Source organism: Typopeltis vanoorti, chromosome 4 (genome assembly GCF_054136105.1).
Source record: "Typopeltis vanoorti isolate ZY-2024b chromosome 4, IOZ_Tvanoo_1.0, whole genome shotgun sequence".
Lineage (NCBI taxonomy): Eukaryota > Metazoa > Arthropoda > Arachnida > Uropygi > Thelyphonidae > Typopeltis > Typopeltis vanoorti.
This window is the reverse complement of record NC_143552.1, coordinates 7,087,158-7,110,143: the sequence shown is the minus strand read 5'-3', so window position 1 is coordinate 7,110,143 and position 22,986 is coordinate 7,087,158. Positions and strand designations below refer to the sequence as shown.

The 22,986-nt window shown below is 35.2% G+C and overlaps 1 protein-coding gene across 1 annotated transcript in view; it reads right to left on the bottom strand.

Annotated features, from left to right (window-relative positions):
- Nucleotides 1-22,986, bottom strand: part of ssh (Protein phosphatase Slingshot) — a 412,359-nt gene that overhangs the window by 101,662 nt on the left and 287,711 nt on the right. The window contains exon 10 of the mRNA XM_090391626.1: nt 13,328-13,503. Within this exon, the coding sequence (XP_090247752.1) occupies nt 13,328-13,503 (176 nt within the window). The remainder of the gene's footprint in view (nt 1-13,327; nt 13,504-22,986) is intronic.

The following is a 22,986-nucleotide window of genomic DNA, read 5'->3' as shown; positions in this document are numbered from 1 at the left end:
TTGGCTGAGTGGTTAGCATACTCACCCCCAACCAAGAGGCTGTGGGTTCAAATCCTGCTTTAGGCACAGATGTTTGTGATTGTCTTTAAGTGGAAGATGAGTTTCATTGCCTGAAAAAAATACAAAATAATTTCTAAACTAATAAAAATAGAAAAAAAAAAATTCCTTGGCAACCCATGTTACAAAATATACTATAGCATCCAGTGAAGTTGGTCAAAAAGCTGTCAACACATTTGTAGATGTCAGGGATAGACCAAATAATGGAATTTTATTTAATCAACTTTTGTGCCATACCTATCAAAAAGCCTTGGAATATCAAGAGAAACCAATTGACATTCAGCATATTTTTATCTGTCCAAAGATGGGTAACATAAGCAAGCAGATTCCATTACAGCTTGCCTGGTTTTCAAGGGAGAAAGGGGTTGAGGATATATAAGACAGGATCCAGAGGAGGTTCAGTAAGTCATTATGAGGTCTATGAAATGTGGGATACGAGAACAGATTGAGAGAATGCACCTTGCAGAGACTTGTGAATATAAGGAGAGGGGATATGATTGAGACATATAAGTTGGTGATGGGGTTGTTACCAGGGAGGTAATTTGCATGGGGAGAGAGTGGTTGGTGAACAGAATGCACCACTGACTGAAAGTGTGGACCTCCCATGATGAGTCTTTTGACTCCAAGGAGGTCTGATGCTAATAATAATATTTTCAGGTAAGATTTAGGTCAGTATACTTAAAAGACGAAGAGAAAAACTGTTTTAAAGAGAAATCTGAAGAAGAACATGAATTCGGGCATTTTTAGGGTTTGTTAGGATCAGAGTTTTACTTTCAAGAAATCATAGCAATATACAAAGGATCTACACTATCTGATCAAAAGTACCCAGACCTACTTGAAACTGTAATCAGACTTTCCCTGTGACACACATTCACCACACCCAGACCCTCCCATCAGACAGCCACATGACTTTACATCACTGCAGGCAGCGCTTAGCATTCACAGGAGAAATGTTTGCTTTGTGGGCAGCTGCTCGACCATGGAACCGCATTCCTGGACAGTTAGTAGCACTGCAGAACTCCTGGGTGATTGTTTCACTCAATGCCTGGCGATTCCCATGAACCGCCTTCTTCAACACGCGACAGTCCCTGTCTGTCATTAAACAAGGCCTATCGAACTGTGGTTTTGTTGTGCCTTCACGTTTCCACTTTACAATCATGTCACCAACTGTTGACTTGGGCAACTTGAGGAGGGTTGAAATGTCTCTGACAGATTTCTTACTGATGTGGCAACCAATAACTAGTCCACATTCAAAGTCACTAAGCTCCCTTTGACCTACCCATTCTGCTTGTACTTCTTATCACTGAACACAGCTCCATGCCTCCTTTTATACTGGTAAGTGAGGTCATAGCGACATCTAGACATCAGTTTATTTATGAATTACAGAGGGGTGTCTGGATACATTTGATCAGATAGCATATATTTACTAATATTATTTATTATGATTACAACAAATTTCTATGAGGTTATAGTTACAGACTCATACTGGAAGATCTCACAGAGTAACAAATCTATCTTAAAGTTTAAACAAGTAGATTAAAACTGAAGGATATGCAAGATGAAAGTTTGACATAAACAACAATTTATAAATAACATATTTAAGGTTTATTTTAAAAAAAAAAAAATAATAATGACCATATATATATATATATATATACATGCACAAACTTTGTTTGCTTACACCTGGATAAAGGATCACACAAGAATAATTTCATTGCAAGTTTAAGTTAATTTATAAGTAAAAAAAAAAAAAACTTTATACAAGTATCTCTAATCCAGAGCATTTCAATAATAAGGTGATACACCTTTTAACTACTTATATATGGGAAATATATGAATTCTGCAGCACTTCAAACACTAATATCACTTCTCTCCAACTGATGGTGGTTTGTTTCATGGGGAGTGGAGTAGAGCGATTCTGCTTCATGGCGGATTTTTGCCTGTCACTGAGTTTCCTGTCCTGAAGTAATTCAGGTCAGGAGTGATCCTTTAGAGTTACTCAGGGTTGAATCCATTTAAGTTTAGAAGTGATTTAGATGCAAACTGTTATTCAACAAAGAGTCTAAGACTTTGATATACACCCTCTGTCCAAAAATAAACCGAACTTTTTGAAAATAGAAGAAACTAGTGGTGCCACCTGTTGTATCTTTTTGTTGTCGAAAGCGGCAACCTTCATTAGTGTTATGTCAACTGTTTATGACTTTTGTTTCAATAGAAGCCGAGTTATAATGACAAGAGTGATAGTGTGTTTTGACGAACGGTCGGAAAATGAGTTTCAAACAGAGCTGCGATTGACTTTTGTGTCAAACCTGGTAAAGCGTTTACTGAAACGCATCAAATGCTTCAAAAAGCATAAGGTGACGAATACTTATCCTGCACTCAAGTTTTTGAGTGGTTTAAGTGATTTCAAAGTGGTTGTGAGACGCTTGAGGATGACGAAAAGCTGGGCCGTTCAAAAACTGAACCGAGTGAAGTTAACATCCAAAAAGTGCATGATTTCATCAAAGAAAACCCGAAATCGTCCGTGAGATTGATTGAAGATGAATTGGGGATTCCAAAATCAACTGTGCATAATGCACAGTTGATGTCATAATGCACAGATTTTGAACCGAGAGTTTGGGACTTCGTAAATTGAATTTGTGATTTGTTCCCCACAAGCTGACCGACGACCAAAAAATGTATTAAATTGAACACTGCAAGGACTTCATTAAAACCGATCGTAAGGATTCAAACTTTCTTGAAGTGATCGTTACTGGTGACAAAATGTGTTTTGAGTATGAGTCCAAAACAAAGCACCAGAGTGCTGAGTGGAAACCACCAGAAGAGGGGCATCCAAAAAAAAAAGTCACTTGGAGAAGTCAAAAATAAAGACAATGCCGATTTGTTTCTACGATTCCAAGGGCATTATCCATAAAGAATTCATTCAGCCTGTCCAAACGGTCAGGACAAAACAAAGCACCAGAGTGCTGAGTGGAAACCACCAGAAGAGGGGCATCCAAAAAAAAAAGTCACTTGGAGAAGTCAAAAATAAAGACAATGCCGATTTGTTTCTACGATTCCAAGGGCATTATCCATAAAGAATTCATTCAGCCTGTCCAAACGGTCAGGACAAAACTCAATGGTGAGTTTTATCTCGAAGTTTTAAAACAATTGATTGCGAGAATTCGTCACGTATGGCATGAATATCGTGATGCAGGCAGCTGGTCACTTTTGCACAATAATGCACCATCTCATCGTTCGAACATTGTGAGACAGTTTTTGAGCAAAAACCAAGTTTGTGTGTTGGATCACTCACCGTATTCACCTGATTTATCACCCTGTGACCTCTTTCTCTTCCTCCGACTTCATTTGCTGATGAAAAGAAAGCAATACGACACCACCGAAAATGTTCAAGTGGCAGTAACCACGACTCTCAACAGTATCCCAAAAACTGATATAAAAAGCTCATTTAACGAGCTAATTCACCGTGCCAAATGCTGTATCAGAGCTGAGGGAGAGTATATTGATTGAAATAAATAATCTGAATAATTATAATTGGCCTGTGTTTTATTTTCTATTAAAAGTTCGGTTTCTTTTTGGACAGAGGGTATACTGAGAGTTAATCTTAACAGAAGACCTGTGCAACCTTATTAAAAGTTTGGGAGATTTGGAGAAGGAAGGCAAATGCAAAATTTTTTTAAACAGCATTATCTTATTAACGATGTCTTTACATACCAGATGACATCATTTCTAGTTGTTGTTTTTTTTAATTTGCCTTATCACACTGAGAATGATTTATTAATTTCAGAGAGTAAAATATCTTTAAGATAATTATCATAAAATATATTTTTGTACTTTTGTGTATCATGCTATTTATTGCTTATGTTACCAGTTTCTTTAGTAATTTGTTTAAACATCCTTCACAGGAAAGAGAATAAAAAAAAACAACAACTAGTAAACTTAGCAAGCACTATTGGTTCCACAGGACAGGTCATGCACTAAGATTGTCTTTTCAAGAAATGCCATGATCACAAGTATATTCCTTTTGCAAGACTGAAAAAAAAAAAAACATCATATCACCTGGAGCTCCTAAATTTTATAGTAGTCATTCCAGAGCATGCATTGCAGGACTATAAGAAATTATGTTTCCCACAGTCAAGCAAATTTCTAAATCCTGTACTACGGATCTCTAAATAGTCATGTATCTTAGCTCAGAGGTTTGAATCTTTATTTAAACAAAAACTAGCTGTCAGCAATCTTGCAATTAACAACCCACTATCCATACATGATACCAATGTACTATAGGTTGATCAACCAACTTCTCATGTATGGGCTCAACATAAAAAAGAGTAGTTAACATGCCAGGCTATAATTGTCCTGGCATGTATAATTGTGTCTTTACTGAGACTAAATAAAGACTTATTCTTTCCAAATAACACGAATTTGCCACTGTTCCAAAAATATTCCTATTCTCAAATTCCTGCACAGCACTGAATGCAAGCAATAATGCCAATAAACTTCATTTCGAAATAAGTAGATTCCCATTCTATCTCTTTCATGCCAGGTAACTTGCCTTATAGAAACCTGATACTGCTTAAGAAAGGGTGGTTAATTCTTTCTGCATTGTATGGCTGTAAATTGCATGTGTTCTTCTGGTTGGTTTGCCTGTTGTGGAATAATAAACTAAGTTTCAAGGAGGAAAAATTGTACTACCTCTATATGGACTGGCTAATTCATCTTCAGCTGAAGAGCTTTAATAAAGGTTTTACACATCTCACATGGGATTCGAACTCAGGTCTTTGCAACCAAAGCGCTTTGTCTATCTCTACTGAGTCATGGAGGCTCTTTGTAGGTAAATTCCACTTTATTCAAAACCAAATTCCCTCCATTAAGCATTTCTGCTTCTGAATTTAAAACTTTTAAATCCTTGAGGCATAAAGGCTATCTCCAAAGAAGACAAAGGAGGAGTAATGGTAGTTATGAATAATTCTGTTTACAACAGACAAGTTATCTTACTTTTATAAGACAGATCTGCCTACCAGTAGATCAATCACAAACCCACAAAACAATCTGATTAATAAACTGAATTAAGTTGTCCGGTGGGACACTAATGCCATAAAGAAAAAGAAAATATAATTGATAGTACACCTAGCTTTGTTTTAATGGCTTAATTGAACACACTGTTCCAAAGAGGGGTGGGGGGTGCTTAAGGGTCAAAGCTGTATAACAGAGAGGAGACCTCCACATAGTCTTCAAAGGAATGTGGAGAACCGACCAGGGCTTCTGACCTAATGTCCAATCCCTACCTTCTCGTGGTGCACACTGTTAGGTATCTACCTGGATATTGAACTAATGAGGATGGGCTAATATGGGATTTAGCAGACCAAATTGTATTCTTATTGGCTTAAACCACAATATAAAATGATGGTACAACATGAAAAAATTTCATGCTGGCCAGGGCATTACCTGGTTAAACAAGGCCCTTGTTGTTTTTGCCAGGGAACAAAGGCAAATAGCGAAAAGTCAGCTACTAGAACAAAAACACACCAAAACTCAACATCACCAGAGTTAAAGATCGGTACAATTAACATAAGAAGCCCGAATGGCAAAGAAATGGAGCTAGCTGAGGAATTGGATGAGTACCAGATTAACATAATAATGGTTACTGAAACAAAAAAGACAAAAAACTGGTGAGATCTTTCTGAGCAATAAACTTTCAGGCAATGACAATCAAGGAAAAGAAGGAGTAGCCATAGTATTCAACACTCAATACGAGGCTAATCTTCTTGGATAGCAACCAATTTCAAGTAGAGGGATGTGGGCAAATACCAGAATGGGGAAACTGGACAATGTGATTTAATTGTGCCTATGGTCCCACACAAGGTTCTGTGGTACAAGGTAGAAGTGGAGGAATTTTTTTGAGGCTTTGGAGAAAGCAACTGACATGATGAAAAAGGAAAAGTTAGTCCTTGTTGATCTACATAACAGAGTAGGAAATGATTGTCAGACATACAAAAATATTGGGAACGTTTGGAGAAAAGAGCAAAGCTAATAATAATGACAAATACATGTTGGATTTCTGCTCAGGACATGGACTGGTTATTACTAACACCATGTTCCAACATAAAAATGTGCACAAATTCACATGGAGTGAAGAGGCAAGGAATAAGAAAAGTCTCATTGACTATGTTACTGTTGATAGCAATGGTTCCTCACTGGTGCAGGACACTAGAGAACAGTAGTGGCTCGTAGCTTAAAATTATGGGGGTGCTGCAACTGTTGAAATATACATACTATAAATAAAGTGCATACGTGTTTGGATAAAATATCAAAATTATGGAAAAAAAAAATTAAATATGAAAAAATATTGTCTATTATCAACAAAATTATACAGTTTAGTATAATTCAAAATTATTTAAAATTAAAATCCATTATCATAACCCCAATAATGTTCGAACATAAAAACTATAAGAAATATTTTGTCTTTAATTGTAATGTCCAAATATTTAAAGAGATGGAGTAAATAACACGATTATCTCCATGAACACTCTACTACTAGCGCAAACTGCATATAAACACTGTCTGTCATGAAACTCCATGACAGACAGTGGCGCATTATGTTAATAGCTCGCATCTCACTATGATGTGCATATGCTTGTGTGCGCATAGCAATATGACACTGTGGTAAACATAGTGCTGCTAGTGTCCTTCGACCTCCTACGTGCTACAAGATGGATTTTTATTATTTTTTATACTAAATAAGAGAATTGTATAGGATTGTTGATGATAAAATTAAATATTACAAGCAAATATAAATAAATTAATAAATATATTTATATATCGAGAAAAATTGGGGATGCTGAAGTTCCGCAGTGTCTATGCATGAGCTGCCCCTGCTAGAGAGTACAGAGGATTTGAAATTGCAAGTGATCACCATTTAGTCTTGAGCAGGATAAAACTGAATTTCATATTGAAAAGAGAAACATGTAAGAAAGTTTTAAAGTGAATAAAAGTTGAGCAGCTCTCAGATGTGAACTGTAGACTAAAATATACAAAATTTATTCAAGAAAAAATGAAAGAGACTGAGAACAGGAACCAAACCTTGGAGATTCAGTAGCAAGCCCTAAAGAAAACATTAAATGATTCAAACAGAGAAGCATGTGGTGAGGTTGTCCAAGTATAGAAAAATCAGAACTCCATGGTGGGCACAAGAAGTTAAAGAGGCAGTGAAGGAAAAAAAGAAAGCATATCAACAGTTCCTGGCAAATAAGTCAGCTTGTGCTCTTAGAGAATATAGAGACAAATGTAAGAAAGCTAACCACTGCATTAAACTAGTTAAACAAAAGTCTTGGGAAGACTTTGGCAAGAACATAGAAAAATAAATAGGGAGGTGGCAAAATATTCTGGAAGCAGTTGATAAAGCTCAGAAATGGAGGATAGAGTGCTCTAATTTAAAAGGAATTAGAGATGATAAAGATGACATAAAAACTGGAGAAAACGAGATCCTTGATGTATGGAGTAATTACTTTTAAAAATTGCTAAATGAAACAATCAGTGACAGCACAGTGGTAAAAAATACTTAATCTATTGGTATGCCTATTCATACCTGAAGTAGAAAAAGCCACCAAAAGCCTGAAATGTGCAAAGGCATCTGGAGTACATGATATTTGACCAGAAACGCTCCAGTATGGAGGTATAAAATCTTACAGTTGCTGCACTGCATAGTTCACAAGGCTTGAAGAGAGGGACAAATTTGGGATGATTGCAATAGGGCTCTCATAATACCTATATATAAAAAGGGGAATAAATAAAACTGAATGTGACAATTACAGAGGTATTTCCCCACGGAGTATTTCTGGTAAGATTTATGAAAGTCTACTTGAGAAATAGTTGAGAAGGATTGTAGAAGAGAAGCTTGTTGAAGAACAAGCTGGATTCAGGCCAAAGAGAGGCTGTAAGGATCAGATTTTCACTTTAAGACAAATTGTTGAGAAACCATTGTGAAGATAACAAAGATCTGTATGAAAATGTGTCAAAAGAAAAGGTATTCAAAACACTACAGCTGTATGGTGTCAATGGGGAAATTACATCAAGCAATACCTAGTCTTTATTTGAATTGTAAGTCAGCAGGTTAGGATTGAGGGAAGTACAGGAATATGGTTTAATGTGAAATCTGTTGTCAGACAAGATGTATATTATCCTCTCTGTTACGAGGGTGGTCTGAAAAGTTCTCGGCCTAACAATTAAAAATCGAATTTATAATTTCAAAATTATTTTTATTTTTCAACATAATCTCCCTTATGACTAATACATTTATTCCAGCGATGCTCCAGTGCCATTATCCCATCCCTGTAGTGGTTCTCAGTAAGATCAGCAAAATATCCCTCTACAGCAGCAATCACCTCTTGATTCGAAGAAAAAGACTGACCAGCAAGGAAGAGTTTTAGTTTTGGGAAGAGATAGAAGTCAGAGGGAGCCAAATCTGGGGAATAGGGTAGATGTTCCAACAATTCATAATGCAGATTCCTTAATTTTCCCATTGCCATAACATTTTTGTGGGCAGGTGCATCGTCCTGATGAAAGATGATTTTTTTATTCCGTAAACCAGGTCTTTTCTCATGAATTTTTTCATCTAGTCTAGTTAAAAGATTGGAATAATATTCCCCAGTTATTATTTTACCCTTTTCAAGATAATTAATAAATAAACAAAAATGCCTTTAGCATCCTAAAACATCGATGCCATGACCTTTCCTGCTGATGAAACTGCCTTTCTCTTCTTTGGCACTGAACAACCGGCTTCTGTCCACTGTTTTGACTGCTGTTTGGATTCTGGTGTGTAATGGTGAATCCAAGTCTCATCCATAGTAATAAATTGATGCACAAAATCAATTTTATTCTTGTTAAAATACTCCATGCAATGTTTAGAGATTTTCATGCGAGTGCGTTTTTGATCTGCAGTGAGCATGCACAGCATCCACCTTGCACAAAGGTTTTTAATTCGCATTTCTTCATGCAAAATATATTCTACACATTCTTTTGAAATGTCTATAGTTTTCAGCAATTTCACGCACTTTGACTGGCCGGTCATCCAATACCATATTGTGCACTTGTTCAATGATTTCTGGTGTTGTTACACTTTTTGTGGATGTCCTTCATGTCGATCATCTTCAAGGCTGGTATGGTCACATTTAAACTCGGCAGCCCATTTCTTAATTGTCGAAAACGGAGAAGAGCGCCCATAAATTTTTATGAATTTGGAATGAATTTCTTTTGCTGCTAAATCATCTTTTACAAAGAATTTTATAACTGCACAATACTCAATTTAATTCATTTCAAAGGATACAGACAACACTTTTGCTTCAGACAGCTGTATAAAACAAACTACTTGATAGAATTACCTGCAATTTCACATGGACGAGAGATGTACTGACTTAGCAAAAAAAAAAAAAAAAAAAAAAAAAAAAAAAAAAAAAAAAAAAAAAATCTTGCTGATGGTGTTGCCATCTATGGTGAAGGCCGAGAACTTTTCAGACCACCCTTGTATTCATTATCTATATGGAGTATATTATGAAGGAAAGTGGTATTAAACCTGATATTAAAATTGGAGATGTTGATATCAGCTCTTTACTCTATGCAGATGATATTATACTTCTAAGTAAATCTGCTGCAAGATTCCCTGACTAAATTGAATATAATAGATATAGTATGAAGGTCAGCAATAACAAGTCAAAGACAATGAAAATAGGCAGAAGCATTGAAAATATTAACTGCATTGTGAATGGAGAACCTATAGAACAAGTAAAACGTTTCATATTTTTAGTGAAGATGGCAAATTGAATATGGAAATAGACAACCGAATCAACAAAGCCGGTATGGTAAGAAGTCAACTAAATAAATTTATGTAGAATAAGAGAGAAAGTAATCAAAATACCAAATTAGCTGTATATAAGACAGTGTACAAAAACCAATTTTAACTTATTGATCAGAGACCTGTGTTAGAAATAAAACACTTGATCAATGACTAGAGACCACAGATATGAGAGCCCTGAGAAAGATTAGGGTTGTGAATAAATGGCATTTAATGGCAAGATCATATTAAAAACAAGGAGATTAGGAAAGAACTTGACATTGTTAACATTCAGGAATGTGTTAGCAGAGCTAATCTCAAGCGGTATGGTCACCTAAGCAGAATGGGAGAGGAAAGGTTAGCAAAACAAGTGTTCTTTGCCAGTTTGGCAGGAAAAAGATCAAGAGGAAGACATAGATATAGGTGATTGATACAGTAAAAGGTGCCTTAACAGATTGATTATTTGGAGGAAAATTGTAGATAGGAAGTTAATGATGATGCAAGTTTTTCATGTAGAACTATCATATTATCTAAACCCCTTGAGGGTACATGTCAGGAATTTGATGATGTTCCAAAGAGACCAATTGCATCTACTCTCCAATGTATTGTATTGCTAAATTTCTTTCATGCCTCTTTACTGTTCACATAGGTTAGTTCCATTCCTTTATTAGAATTCATCAGTTTTTCTGACTAAGGTCAAAAACTTATCTTTACAGACTAACAGCATAATGGTCAGCTTCTCCATTCACTAATATTCCACTCTTCACTTATTACTAGAAGACTTTCCACCTAACAGGATTTTTTTTTTGGATTTCAGTTGTATAAACTAAAACAGCAAACTACCATCAGACAGAGGATACATCTATGGGAGCCCCCACCTCTTCTCTGCCTCAACAAACTACTTTTGTGAATTTTTTTTTGTTCTCTCATACATTAATTCTCAACTTTCTTTTTAAATACTGTTTATGTGAAAAATATTTCTGGTAATTGGTCACATCTAGAAAGTGCTCAAACTCCCTTTTTAGAACATAACAATAGTCAACATTCATTTCATTATGCTTTCTCATTATCATTCAGGAGAATGATAATGGGAAAGCAAAATTCCCACTCACATTCCACTTTCCAACTGGAATGTGAGTGGGAATGATAATGGGCTCACTTTCCGACTGGATAATGAGTCCTGATATTGGGAACCTACCTTCATTAATATATATCCAACAGAATTCAGCACATCAACTCAAACAATCTAGGCATGGCTAAAACCCTACTGAACAGAGGTCATACTATTGATTCCTCCTCCTTCTTTGATGAACAACAGGAAGTAAACATCATTAAAATGACCATGCAATTAAAAGGATTCAACCACCAGAAGATCAAGTGCATCATAGTCACCTGCAGTCCAAGTGCATGAAATTCCACATGTTAAATGTAGAGTTCTGATTCCTACATTTTTGGTAAACCAATCAGAAGAAATACAATCTTATTCTTTCCCACTGAAGCCACCTGAATAAAGGTCCAAACCAGTCAGGGTAGTGAACCTTTCCATAATGCATAGCATTATACATGTTGAAAGTTTATTTTTCACTTGGTTAGAGTATAATAAATTTAGTTTAATCCTTTATCCAAGTGTGAGCAAACAACAAAGTTTGCACCTGAAGGCTCCCACTGAAGAGACCTCAATAAAGGTCAAAACTAGTCTGGGTAGTGGCCCTTCCCTTAATGCATAACATTAGACATATCCGCAAGGAGATGTGTTTTGCATTATGGGAGATATTGAGATAGGAGTGTTGGTAGCTTGCTCCACCTTTGTAAGGTGGTTGTCCTGGTGTTGTACCACCTTACCCCAGTCCTGAAGATACTTTCAGGTGCAAACTTTGTTGTTTGCTCACACTTGGATAAAGGATTAAACTAAATTTATTATAGCATTATAAATGTCCGTAAGGATGCGTGCTTTGCAATATGGATTACAAAGATAGGTGATGTGAAGTCATTAGTTTCTATACATGAGTTGCCCAGTCCTGAAAATACTGGGTTAGAAATAAAATACTTAAACAATGACTAGAGACCCAGATATGAGAGCCTTGAGAAAGATTAGGGTTGTGAACAAATGGCATTAATGGCAAGATCATATTAAAAACAAGGATATTAGGAAAGAACTTGACATTGTTAGCATCCAGGAATGTGTTAGTAGAGAAGTGGGATCAGAAGTGCAAACTTTGTATGCTTACACTTGAATAAAGGATTAAACCAAGAATACAATTTCTTGGCATCTTTAGTTTACAACCTTATTATTTCCTTTTCCATCAAGCTGTCTGCTTTCTTGCCATCCCAAAGATCGAATTGCAACATTATCCCTTCTAGGTGTTTCCCAAGTGACTGTAAATGCTAGCATATTTTGGACAGACATGCCATTCTACTGATAAGAAACTTCATCAATACTACATCGATTCATAAGTCTGGTGTAGTGGCATGGAGCTGACAATGATTATAAATAACTTTGGCAAACAACTTAGGCAGAGCCTATGTTGATATGAGTGCACTTTGTTAGGCTATCAAAGAGTAATCTTAATTAGAGATGATAGTCTGTAATTAAAGTTATTGTCTATCCTTATCAAAAGTTTGGAGGATTCTAATACTTAAGAATTTTTTTTTTATAACAGCATTACTGTTAAGAACTTCAGTTGAGATTTTTCGGTAGGTATTGTTATTAGCGAGAATATAGTTGACTATATTCTCCGACAGCCTACTCTCTGGTAGACTATCAGAGAATACAGCCAACTCTTGCTTTTGAAATTTGAGCAGAGAGCTTATGGGAATACACTCGCCAGCATGTACCAGTTGCCCCTAGCATGGACCTTATAGGAGACATGACTGCATGCCTAAGCGTCCATATATCTGCCTTCTATTGGTCCATTCTGATAAGGTTTCACTGGCCTGACAGCTGTTTCGAACTGGTTGGTTCTGCTCAGAGACCAAGGAGTCAGGCCAGTGAAACCTCATCAAAACAGACCAATAGAAGGCAAATATATGGACACTTGGCAAGCAATCATGTCTCCTATAAGGTCCACGCTAGGGCAACTAGTACATGCCGGCAAGTGTATTTCCGTAAGCTCTCTGGTCAAATTTTGTACGAAACTTCCACATTTCTGCATTCCTTGAAATAATGCTGGATTTAACATCCACTTATTTATATAATTTTGCATCACCGAAATTAAGCCTTTTGGCTTTTTATTTTAGTAAATAATATTTAAGTTTTGCATGTGTTTCAGTTGTGAAATAAATTTATGGACTATAGGGGACCTTTTATTTTCCTCTTCTATGAGAGTGAAGTCTTTTGACTTTGTGAGGATTTGACAAATGAATGTAACTTTAAAACAGATCAAATTGCTGAATTGGAACAGAATATCATCAACATTCACTTTTTCAGTTCTGATTTTTGCTTACCCATTGTACTTTAGTTCTTCAAGGTTAGATGCATTCCATTCTGATCCAAGGTAAAGGTATTCAAATATTTCAGTAGGTGCATCCATCTGCCCTAAAATGGTAAGCATTTCCTGATCAATGAATGGTTTATACTCATTAAGATTCATATTGAGTTGCTCTTCAAGACGTGTACGAATCTAAATAAACAAAGCATAATCTTAAATGTATGCATGATAAACATACGTTTCAACACTAAACCAATACACTAATGAAATTAATTAAATTTTTTTTTTCATTGTGTTACATATGGAGCTTTCATGTAAATTCATATGGCAAATTTAGTCTAATGTTAACAGTTCCTTAAAATTATAATAATGGAATTAACTCACGTAAAATATTATTTATTAGTAGAATTTTCCTGAGTATCACAGACATCTGAAACTTATAAAAAAAGTTGTTTGGATTTCGAAAATAAAATTTCGGATCTTCATTTGGACTTGTCATGATTAGTATAGATATTGTTTCATTATTTACTAATGTTCCTTTATCTGACACCATTGAATTACTGCAACAAGAATTTCCTTCAGACATTTTAAAAATATTTGATTTTGTAATACATTCCGGTTATTTTTCCTTGAAAAACAAGTTATATCAACAAATCGAAGGAACAGCAATGGGCAATCCTATTTCTCCTGACATTGTCAACTTCTTTATGAAGCACTTTGAACAATGTATTTTTGACAACATTTCTTCTAAACATACTCATTGGTTCAGATATGTAGATGACATTTTTGCTATCTGGAATGGCTCTTCAGATGAATTACAACAGTTTCTCTCTAAATTAAATGCACTTCATCCAAGGATCCAGTTCACCATAGAAGTAAACAAGCAGTTAGCCTTTTTAGGTCTTCTAATTCTTCGCCAACCAGATGGTAACCTACATTTCTCAGTCTATAGGAAGGAGACTCATATAGGCCATTATATCCATGCTGAATCTCATCACCATCCCTGTCAAAAGGTGGGAACTATTAAAACACTGGTTCATCAGGCCCACTCCTTTTGTTCTTCAGCGGAACTATTACAGAAAGAATTGCAATATATTATTTCCTCTTTTTTATCTAATGGATATAAGAATTCTTTCATCAAAAGAGCTTTCAGTAGTGTTGACATATCTTCCTCTTCAAATACAGAAGAAATAACGCGTATTCCAATCCCTTATGTGCACGGCATAGCAAATGCATTAAAATCACTAAATATTTTTGTTGCCTTTAGACCGATCAGAAAAATCTCCACCTTACTCACTTCTCCAAAGGACAAGCTTCCACATCTCAGTTATCCAGGTGTCTAGCAGATTCCTTGATCTTGTGGGTTATCTTATTTTGGACAAACAGGAAGATTAGCTTTTATTCAGTTAGAAGAACACAAGTTATATATTCAATACCTTGAACCGGAACAGTCTTGACTTGCAGAGCATGCCATCAACACTAGACATAGAGTTCAGTGGAACAAGACAAAAGTCCTTCACAAAAGTCAGTTCCTCATGGAATGGCTTTATAAAGAAACGTGAAACTTTACTCCACTCTCCTAACTTAAACAGATCCGATGGTCTACGCCTATCCTCTTTGTGGGAGATAGGAAAGATTAGCTGATTAAAAGTACTAACTCTTTTAATGCGCATATATATATATATATATATCCATCCATCTTCAAGGCCCACCTTTCCTAATTGGGTTGTTGGGCAGCAGCTGCAAGAGGGACCTCCAATGGTCACCATCTTCTGCCACCAAGCTCACGTGTTCTGTTGGGATTCCTAGACGTGTCCACCCAAGGTTTTGGATATAATCTATCCAGCGAGTCCTTGGCCTTCCACGTGGCCTCCAACCCTCTGGTTTGGCAAAGAGGGCCTGCTGGATGAGCCTCTTTTGTGGCATTCTGACCAGGTGTCCATACCATTGTAACTGTGATCTCTCAACACAGAGAAGCAGCGGTTGAGTAATGAGGGTTTCCCATATTGCAGAGCTTCTGACTCTGTCGAGTCTTGTCAGCCCTGCAATCCCTCGAAGGAGCCTCATTTCAGCCACTTGGATTCATGTCTGCATTCTTTCGGTCATTACCCAGCTTTCATGACAATAGGTGAGGAGGAAGAGGTGACCACTTCTTTGTTAAAATAAAATTAAGATTACCACCTAAATAGCTACAAGTAACACGAACAGAAAGAAAATTTGAAACATTTGTTTATAAAACTGGACTATTGAATGACAAAAAAAGAATTAACCAATATCTAGATAAAATAAAACAAAATAAAAAATTAGAATTATATTCGCTTAATATAAAAACGATACTAAATGCAGCAACAAATGAAAGCTTAGGAAAGACCAAAAAATTGAATAAAAGGAAAAAACTGAAGATCTGGGATGATACAATCAAAGAAATAATCAAAAAGAAAAAAGAAGCCTATCACAAATGGTTAAGCAGTAAAAGATTAGAAGATGAAATATAATATAAAAGAATAAGAGCCATAGCTAAAAGAGAGGTCAGAAAAGGACATAGAGAATCATGGAATAAATTTGTTTCTAATTTAGAACATGATTTATATAAAATAAGACCCAATGTATACAAGATTTTGAAACACTTAAATGCAGATACCAAAGAAAACATAAAATTAAACACCAAATTGAAATTAGAAGAATTTCTAAATTACTACACAGAATTGTGGACAGAAAAATATTTTTAAAAAGACAACTGACAAACAATTAACAAAAATGAAAAGGAAATAACTAAAGAAGAATTAGAAATCAGCTGAAAGAAACCATAAATGGAAAATCACCCTGAGAAGATAAGCTAGGTTCAGAACTATATAAATACACAGAACAAGATTCAAAGAAAGACTCTTTTTATTTTTAAATAAAATTTATTCAACTGGTATCCCCCCCCCACACACACCCAGTAGAATGGAAAAAAGCAATTGTGATTCCTATCTTTAAAACAGGTAATAGAGATGACCCTAAAAACTATAGAGGTATCAGTATACTAAATTCCTGTTACAAAATATATAGCAGAATCTTAAATAGCAAACTAATGAAATATTCCGAAAACTTTATTTTAGAAATACAGAATGGATTTAGAAAAGGACAATCATGTATAGACCCTGCCTTTTGCCTAAAATTAATAATAGAGAAAAGAAGAGAATACAATTTAAAAACACAAATTGCATTTATTGACTTTGAAAGAGCATTTGACAAAGTTAAAAGAAACATATTATTTAACACATTAAAAGAAAGACAAATACCAAATAATATCCTAAAAGCTATCACAAGTATATATGAAAATAATCAAATACAAATAAGATTAAATCACAAGCTATCATATACGAGAGAGATAAACCAAAGGTCCGACAGGGATGTCCCCTCTCAGCAACTCTTTTTAATATTTACTTAAATGAAATAATAATAAAATGGAATAAAAATTTACATCAAGGAATTAAACTTTCTCCTACAGTGAACTTAAACACTCTTCTCTTTGCCAACGACCAAATAATAATTACAAATTCTGAAGATAACTTACAGAAAGCTATTTTAGATCTAAATGAGATAGCCAAAGATTATGGTATGATAATATCAACAGAAAAATCAAAAACTATGGCCTTTAAAGGACAAGATTCAGCAAGAACTAAAATAGTAATAGATAACAAGATCTTAGAACAGGATGTATGTGATTATACATCCTGTTCATATGTGATCATATGAAAATGAAAAAGATATAAATGTAAAAATTGCAAAATATTTAAAAATACCAGGTGTAATTAACTCTATATTTAAACCAAACCTAGTTCAAAAACAAACCAGACTAAAAGTATATAGTCTTGGTTTCATCTTTCTTAAAATAACTTAAGAGTGTGGTTTTCTGACTTGACTTTTTACTCGTTATGGGGTAATTTAATCATCATCATCATCATCATCACTTGTATCAAGGATTTAGGCCTAGCATGGCCTGTTCCAGCCTTAGAAGTCATCGTTTAAGAGGACACCCTGGTTTTCTTTTTCCTAATGGCTTGTACTTTAAAGCTTGATTTGGTAATCTTTCTGTTTTCAATACATTAGCCCTACCAGACTTAATGTATGGAAGCGAAATCTGGACAATAAAACAAAAAGACAAACAAAGATTAATAACAGCAGAAATGAAGTTTATGAGAAAAACTGCAAGGTATACTCTATTTGATCACAAAAGAGACGAAGAAATTATGAAAGAATTAAATCAAGAACCAGTAATAGAAAAAATTAAAAAATATAAACATAAATGGATGGAACACATTCAAAGAATGAAAACAGAAAGATTACCAAAACAAGCCTTAAAGTACAAGCCATTAGGAAAAAGAAAACCAGGACATCCTCTTAAACGATGACTTCTAAGGCTGGAATAGGCCATGATAAGCCTAAATCCTTGATACGCATGATGATGATGATTAAATTACCCCATAATGAGTAAAAAGTCAAGTCAGAAAACCACACTCTTAAGTTATTTTAAGAAAGATGAATCCAATAAGCATAGTAGCGAAGACACCACACAAACAACAGAATCATCGATTTCTGCAGTCTCTTTCAAATGTAAAACGTGCGGCTAAACAACCACTTATCAGTTATTAACAGTGAGTGGTTTAAAAAATTCCATTGGTTAGTGGTGAGAGATAATGGAATGATGTGTTCTACATGTATGAAATATGGAAAGAGACGACCCACAAACAAGGAAGTGACTTGGGTAACTATGCCATGCACAAGATTTCAAAAAGAAAGCTTGGTTTGACCATGAACCAAGCAAGTTACACACTCAATCTTGTTCAGATATAAGTGAAAAACGTATCCTAGAAGAAACTGGAATAGGGCAAATTGAAAAATCAATTTCAATTTTGAATAACTTGCAGAGAGAGAGATGCTTTTCTGGGAGATTTAAGATCTATGTATTGGTTAGCAAAAAATGAGTTACTACATATATTATTTGAAAAATTGCTTGAGCATTGTAAGACTATGAGCTGTTCCTACTTAAAACATCTTAACGTTGATAAAAATGCAAATTATACCTCAGAAAGAATAATGCAAGAGTTGATTGATATTTTAGCAGAAATTAGATCTGAAATACTGAAAAATATACATTCTGCAGATTATTTCAGTGTTTTATATGATGAAACTACAGACACCTTAGTTTTATAACAGCTAATTGTGTACATTAAATATGTTTGTCAACTTAGAAAAGAAGTCAAGGTTAGTTTTGTATCAACTTGCACATCATTGATGGCAAAGCTAGGACTACAGCTAACAAAGTAATTGAAACCCTTGACAGTTTAGGCTTAAAAACTTGTAATCTGGTGGGCCTAGGATCTGATGGAGCAGCTGTCATAATTGGAAAGCAAAAGGGAGTTGCAAAACTGCTCAAAGATAAAACAGATGAACTCATGGTCAACTGTCATTGTGTAAACCACTGACTGGCACTTGCTAGTGCCCAAGCAGCTGCTGAAGTGCCTTATTTAGTCATGTTTAATGATATCTTAAGGCAATTGTTTTTCTTCTTCCAAAATTCCTCAGTCAGGATGGCTGGTTTAACCCAAATCCAAAATATACTGAACAGTCCTCAGATTAAACTTAAAATGGCTAGTGACACTAAATGGCTGTCTCATGATTCTGCAATACAGTCTCTAAGAGAATGCATGGTGAGTGTTATAGCTGCATTGGAAAGAAAGGCCACCGAACGAAATGATATCACAGCTGAAGGTTTAAGTAAATATATCAGAACATACAATTTCGTAGCTTCACTAATAATGCTTTCAGATGTGTTACCGCATTTATCTAACTTTTCTAGATCATGGCAAAGGCAAGATATTGACTTAACTGAAATAGAGCCAGTCTTAGAAGCCAGAAAACTATCCATCATGGAATTGAAAGACACTCTTGGCAGTCATTTTCAAAATCTTCATCAGCATCTTTCAGGCGAATGGATAGACCTTCACATTGATTATTCAGATTCTAATGTTATTACGTTTAAGACTACAATATATGATAAATACATAGGCACAGTTATTAAACACCTAGAAGCAAGATTTCCAGATATGCCAATCATTTCCTGCTTTTCAATGCATAAAGTCATGATCAAAGTGAGGCTTCTGAGATTCTTTTTGATTATTATTCTAGAAATGGAAGTCTTGCAGTTTTAAACTATGAAAGTACTAAACTAGAATGGGCAGTTGCATCAAAAATGATTAATGGACAGTCATAAAAAAATCTAGATCCAAGACAAATACTGCTGAAATTAGCAACTACATCTGAGCAAAGAGTCTTTTCCAAATTTAGCAAAACTAGCTGCAGTTGGACTGGTTATATCTGTGAGCACAGCTGAATGTGAAAGGGGTTTCTCTGCATTACCTTACCAGCCATTATGGACAGTGGTATCTCGCTAATCGAACTAATAAAAACTGTGCTCGTTTGGATTGGCGAATTTTCCTCCAAGAGACAACAATAACTGGCGTTCAAGACAAAAATAATCAGATTCTAATGGTAATTCAATTTAATTCTGTAAATAAATGAAGTAACTGATAGAACAAAAAAGCTACTGTAATGTACAACTTAAAAAATAATACAGTACACAAGTTTATTTTAGTAAAAAATTTAGTTTGTATGTACCTGTATTGTTGAGGATTCTGATTTAATAAAATTGCATAGTTCAGTACGTAACTTTATTTGCGTAAAAAATATCACTTTCTTGTACACAACACAAAAAAATGTTCCACAAAATAACACACAAAAACATTTTTTTCATTTCTTTGTAAAAAGAGTCACTGATTTTCTTTTGCTTCTTGGAAGCTAAACATTTTTCGAATGCTTCTTCTCGGAGTTGCATTAGCAATAAAATTTTGTGGAATGATGTGTCATTCTGCTTAGCCCATTCTATACACATATTAAAACTGTCAACTGCCTCTTCATGTTTTACTTTTTTTCTTCGAGTTCTTTATCGTCATCATCATCATCTTCTAATTCATTCTGTAGTGTCATGTTTATAATTTCAGCATCTGATTCAATTTCAAACTCACTTTCGGTTCTACCTGTAATCCATTCCGTAACATCCGTTTGTGAAATTTCAACAACTGGATTTATATTTTTAACCAAATTATGCACGTTTTGAATTTCCTCTTTTTGTGTATCACCGTAGTTATGCTGTATTGTAATAATAATAAAATAAATAATAATAGTTAAAGTAATAATTATTAAATAAATAATAGTACACAAAATAATAATACGTAATAAATAAAACTCGTTTTTCTTTCAAACCACAGTTCGGATTACTGGAGTGTTCGGACTAAAGAGGTTCAGATTAGCGAGATACTACTGTATTTCAATGTAATATCAATGGTATTGCAATTTTAATATGCACTTCGCATCCATGATAACCTTGACGTCTATAGACGTCTTGGCTGGTAGAGTGGTTAAAAACCTGTATGAGGAATCACATCAGTCAGAATACTCTAAATAATCTGATGCTGATTTCACCAGATCCAACAGATTTTAATTATGAAAAAGCTGCTGACAACTGGGCTTCTAAGAATAGAAGAATTAATGTATAGAATTTTAAGCTGTGAGCATTACAAGGTTTTTCATTACTTAATGAGAAAATAAGAAAAATCCTAGTCTTGTTTGTTATAATTACTATATAAAATATTATCCTTGTTTGAAGTATTACTATTTTAATTTGTTATGAAAAAGGGGCTTTCTTAACTCATTCAAAATTTTTGTATGCTCGGCTAATGCTTCATTCCACCGGCTGGTAAAAATTTCTAGGGAGAACACTGAAGTGTATCCCCATACCAGGTATACTTATGGACTTCTCGGTGCTGGAAGAAGGTATTCATTATGGGCAAGTTGTTTGTACAGCACAAGTCCAATAATTTCAATCCATTTGATTAAGGTCAGGGTCTCCATTCATCCAAACCACACCCCTCCAGGTCTGTCACCTGTTCCAACATGTGCATTGAAGTCACCCATTAGCAGGACTGATTCCATGTCTGCCACTCTGTCAAAAGCAGCATCCACTTCCTCTAAGAAGGCAGAGTATTCTGACTCCAGATTAGGTGCATAGCCTTGCACCACAGCCAAGTTGTGGTTTTTCATCCGGAGCCTTAACACACATACCCGTCCCCCAAATGGGATCCGCTCAGCAACACAGGCTGACAGCCGGGGGCTTGTGAGTATCCCCACACCCTCCTGAGCAGACATAGTCGGGCTCACACCAGAGTAGTAGAGCTTCTACCCCTCATCCAGGTCAATAGTTCCAGAGCCTCTCCTCTTGGTTGAAGAAAGCCAGACTAAATGTAACTGGTAGGGCTTGGCTTCCTCAAACAGTTCTTTTTCCTTCCCTGTCAGAGAAAAGATGTTCCAGTTGCCTAAAGCCATAGTCTGGTGCCGTCATCGCCATTTCCATCCTTTTGCAGAACCATTTTTTTGCGCTGCTCCTAAACACCTCCACAAACAGGTAGTGGGCCCATTGGTGGAGTTTCCTCTAGCAGAGTGCTCAGGAACGGTGTCTAAGAGAGAGACTGTAATATATTTTTAGAATGGGTCCCTCTGCCTAAAACCCAAACACGTCTCTTGGTAATCCACATGACGGACGATACGGTATGACCATTGTATGATGACTTGACCATGTTATAGTGTTTGGTAATGCCCTATTAGCACTACCACCTCAGTTCGGGGGATGTATACATGTATATTTTATTTATTTATCTATTTTTTTTTAAACACGTTAGGAAATTTAATGACTTTTTTTTAGTTATCTTCATTAGCTACTTAGGTGGCGTCTTTTGGAATTGTCAGTTATTGTTTAGTTAGCTTTTTACATGTATTGAAGATGCCTGTGATACTCAGGCAAAAATGCTACTAATAATTTTAAGTTAACAGTTCATACACTGAATATCAAAATAAGATAAGAGACTAATCCTGCAATTTACACAGCTGCTCTCACATGATAAATCATGCAAAGAATAAAAAGTTGCTGATATGCAAATTCCAGTATTCTGACTATCCAGGACTCAAAAATTTAATAATAGCATTCCTAGAAGTCTTGAAAGACTTTAATTAGTTTATATATAAGATCTGATATAATAATAACACCAATAGGATATAACAACCATTGGTGTCTGAGGATTGTTTCACCATTCTTTGTGATTTCTCCCTGTCAATGTCCAAGTGACTTAAATTCTGCCACCTCTTTCCATACCACTCCTTCGCTACCCACTCTTGCCCTGGTCATTCTCTTCTGTTTATACTATCCATTGTGCCAAACATCAACGTTCTGTCTCTAGTGTTATCCAACCTGCAGGCAGGTCCAAAAAACTTGAAATTTCCTTCAAATTATTTTCTGGAACAGATTCTCTTTACAGTTTATTTTTCTATTCAGTTTATTTGTTATTTTTTGTACTCATCCAATTCATAGAATATTTCTATAACATGTTCTTTCAAAACTCCATATTATTATTATTATTATTACACTCTGATTATTATTATTACTCTATTATTATTATTATTATTACACATGGAGTCAGCAGACTCATCATGGAGGTTCATTCAATGACAACACATTTATCATATTGAATCTTAAAATCCTTAACACTCCTTGCATTAACCACGTTGCCATCAATATGG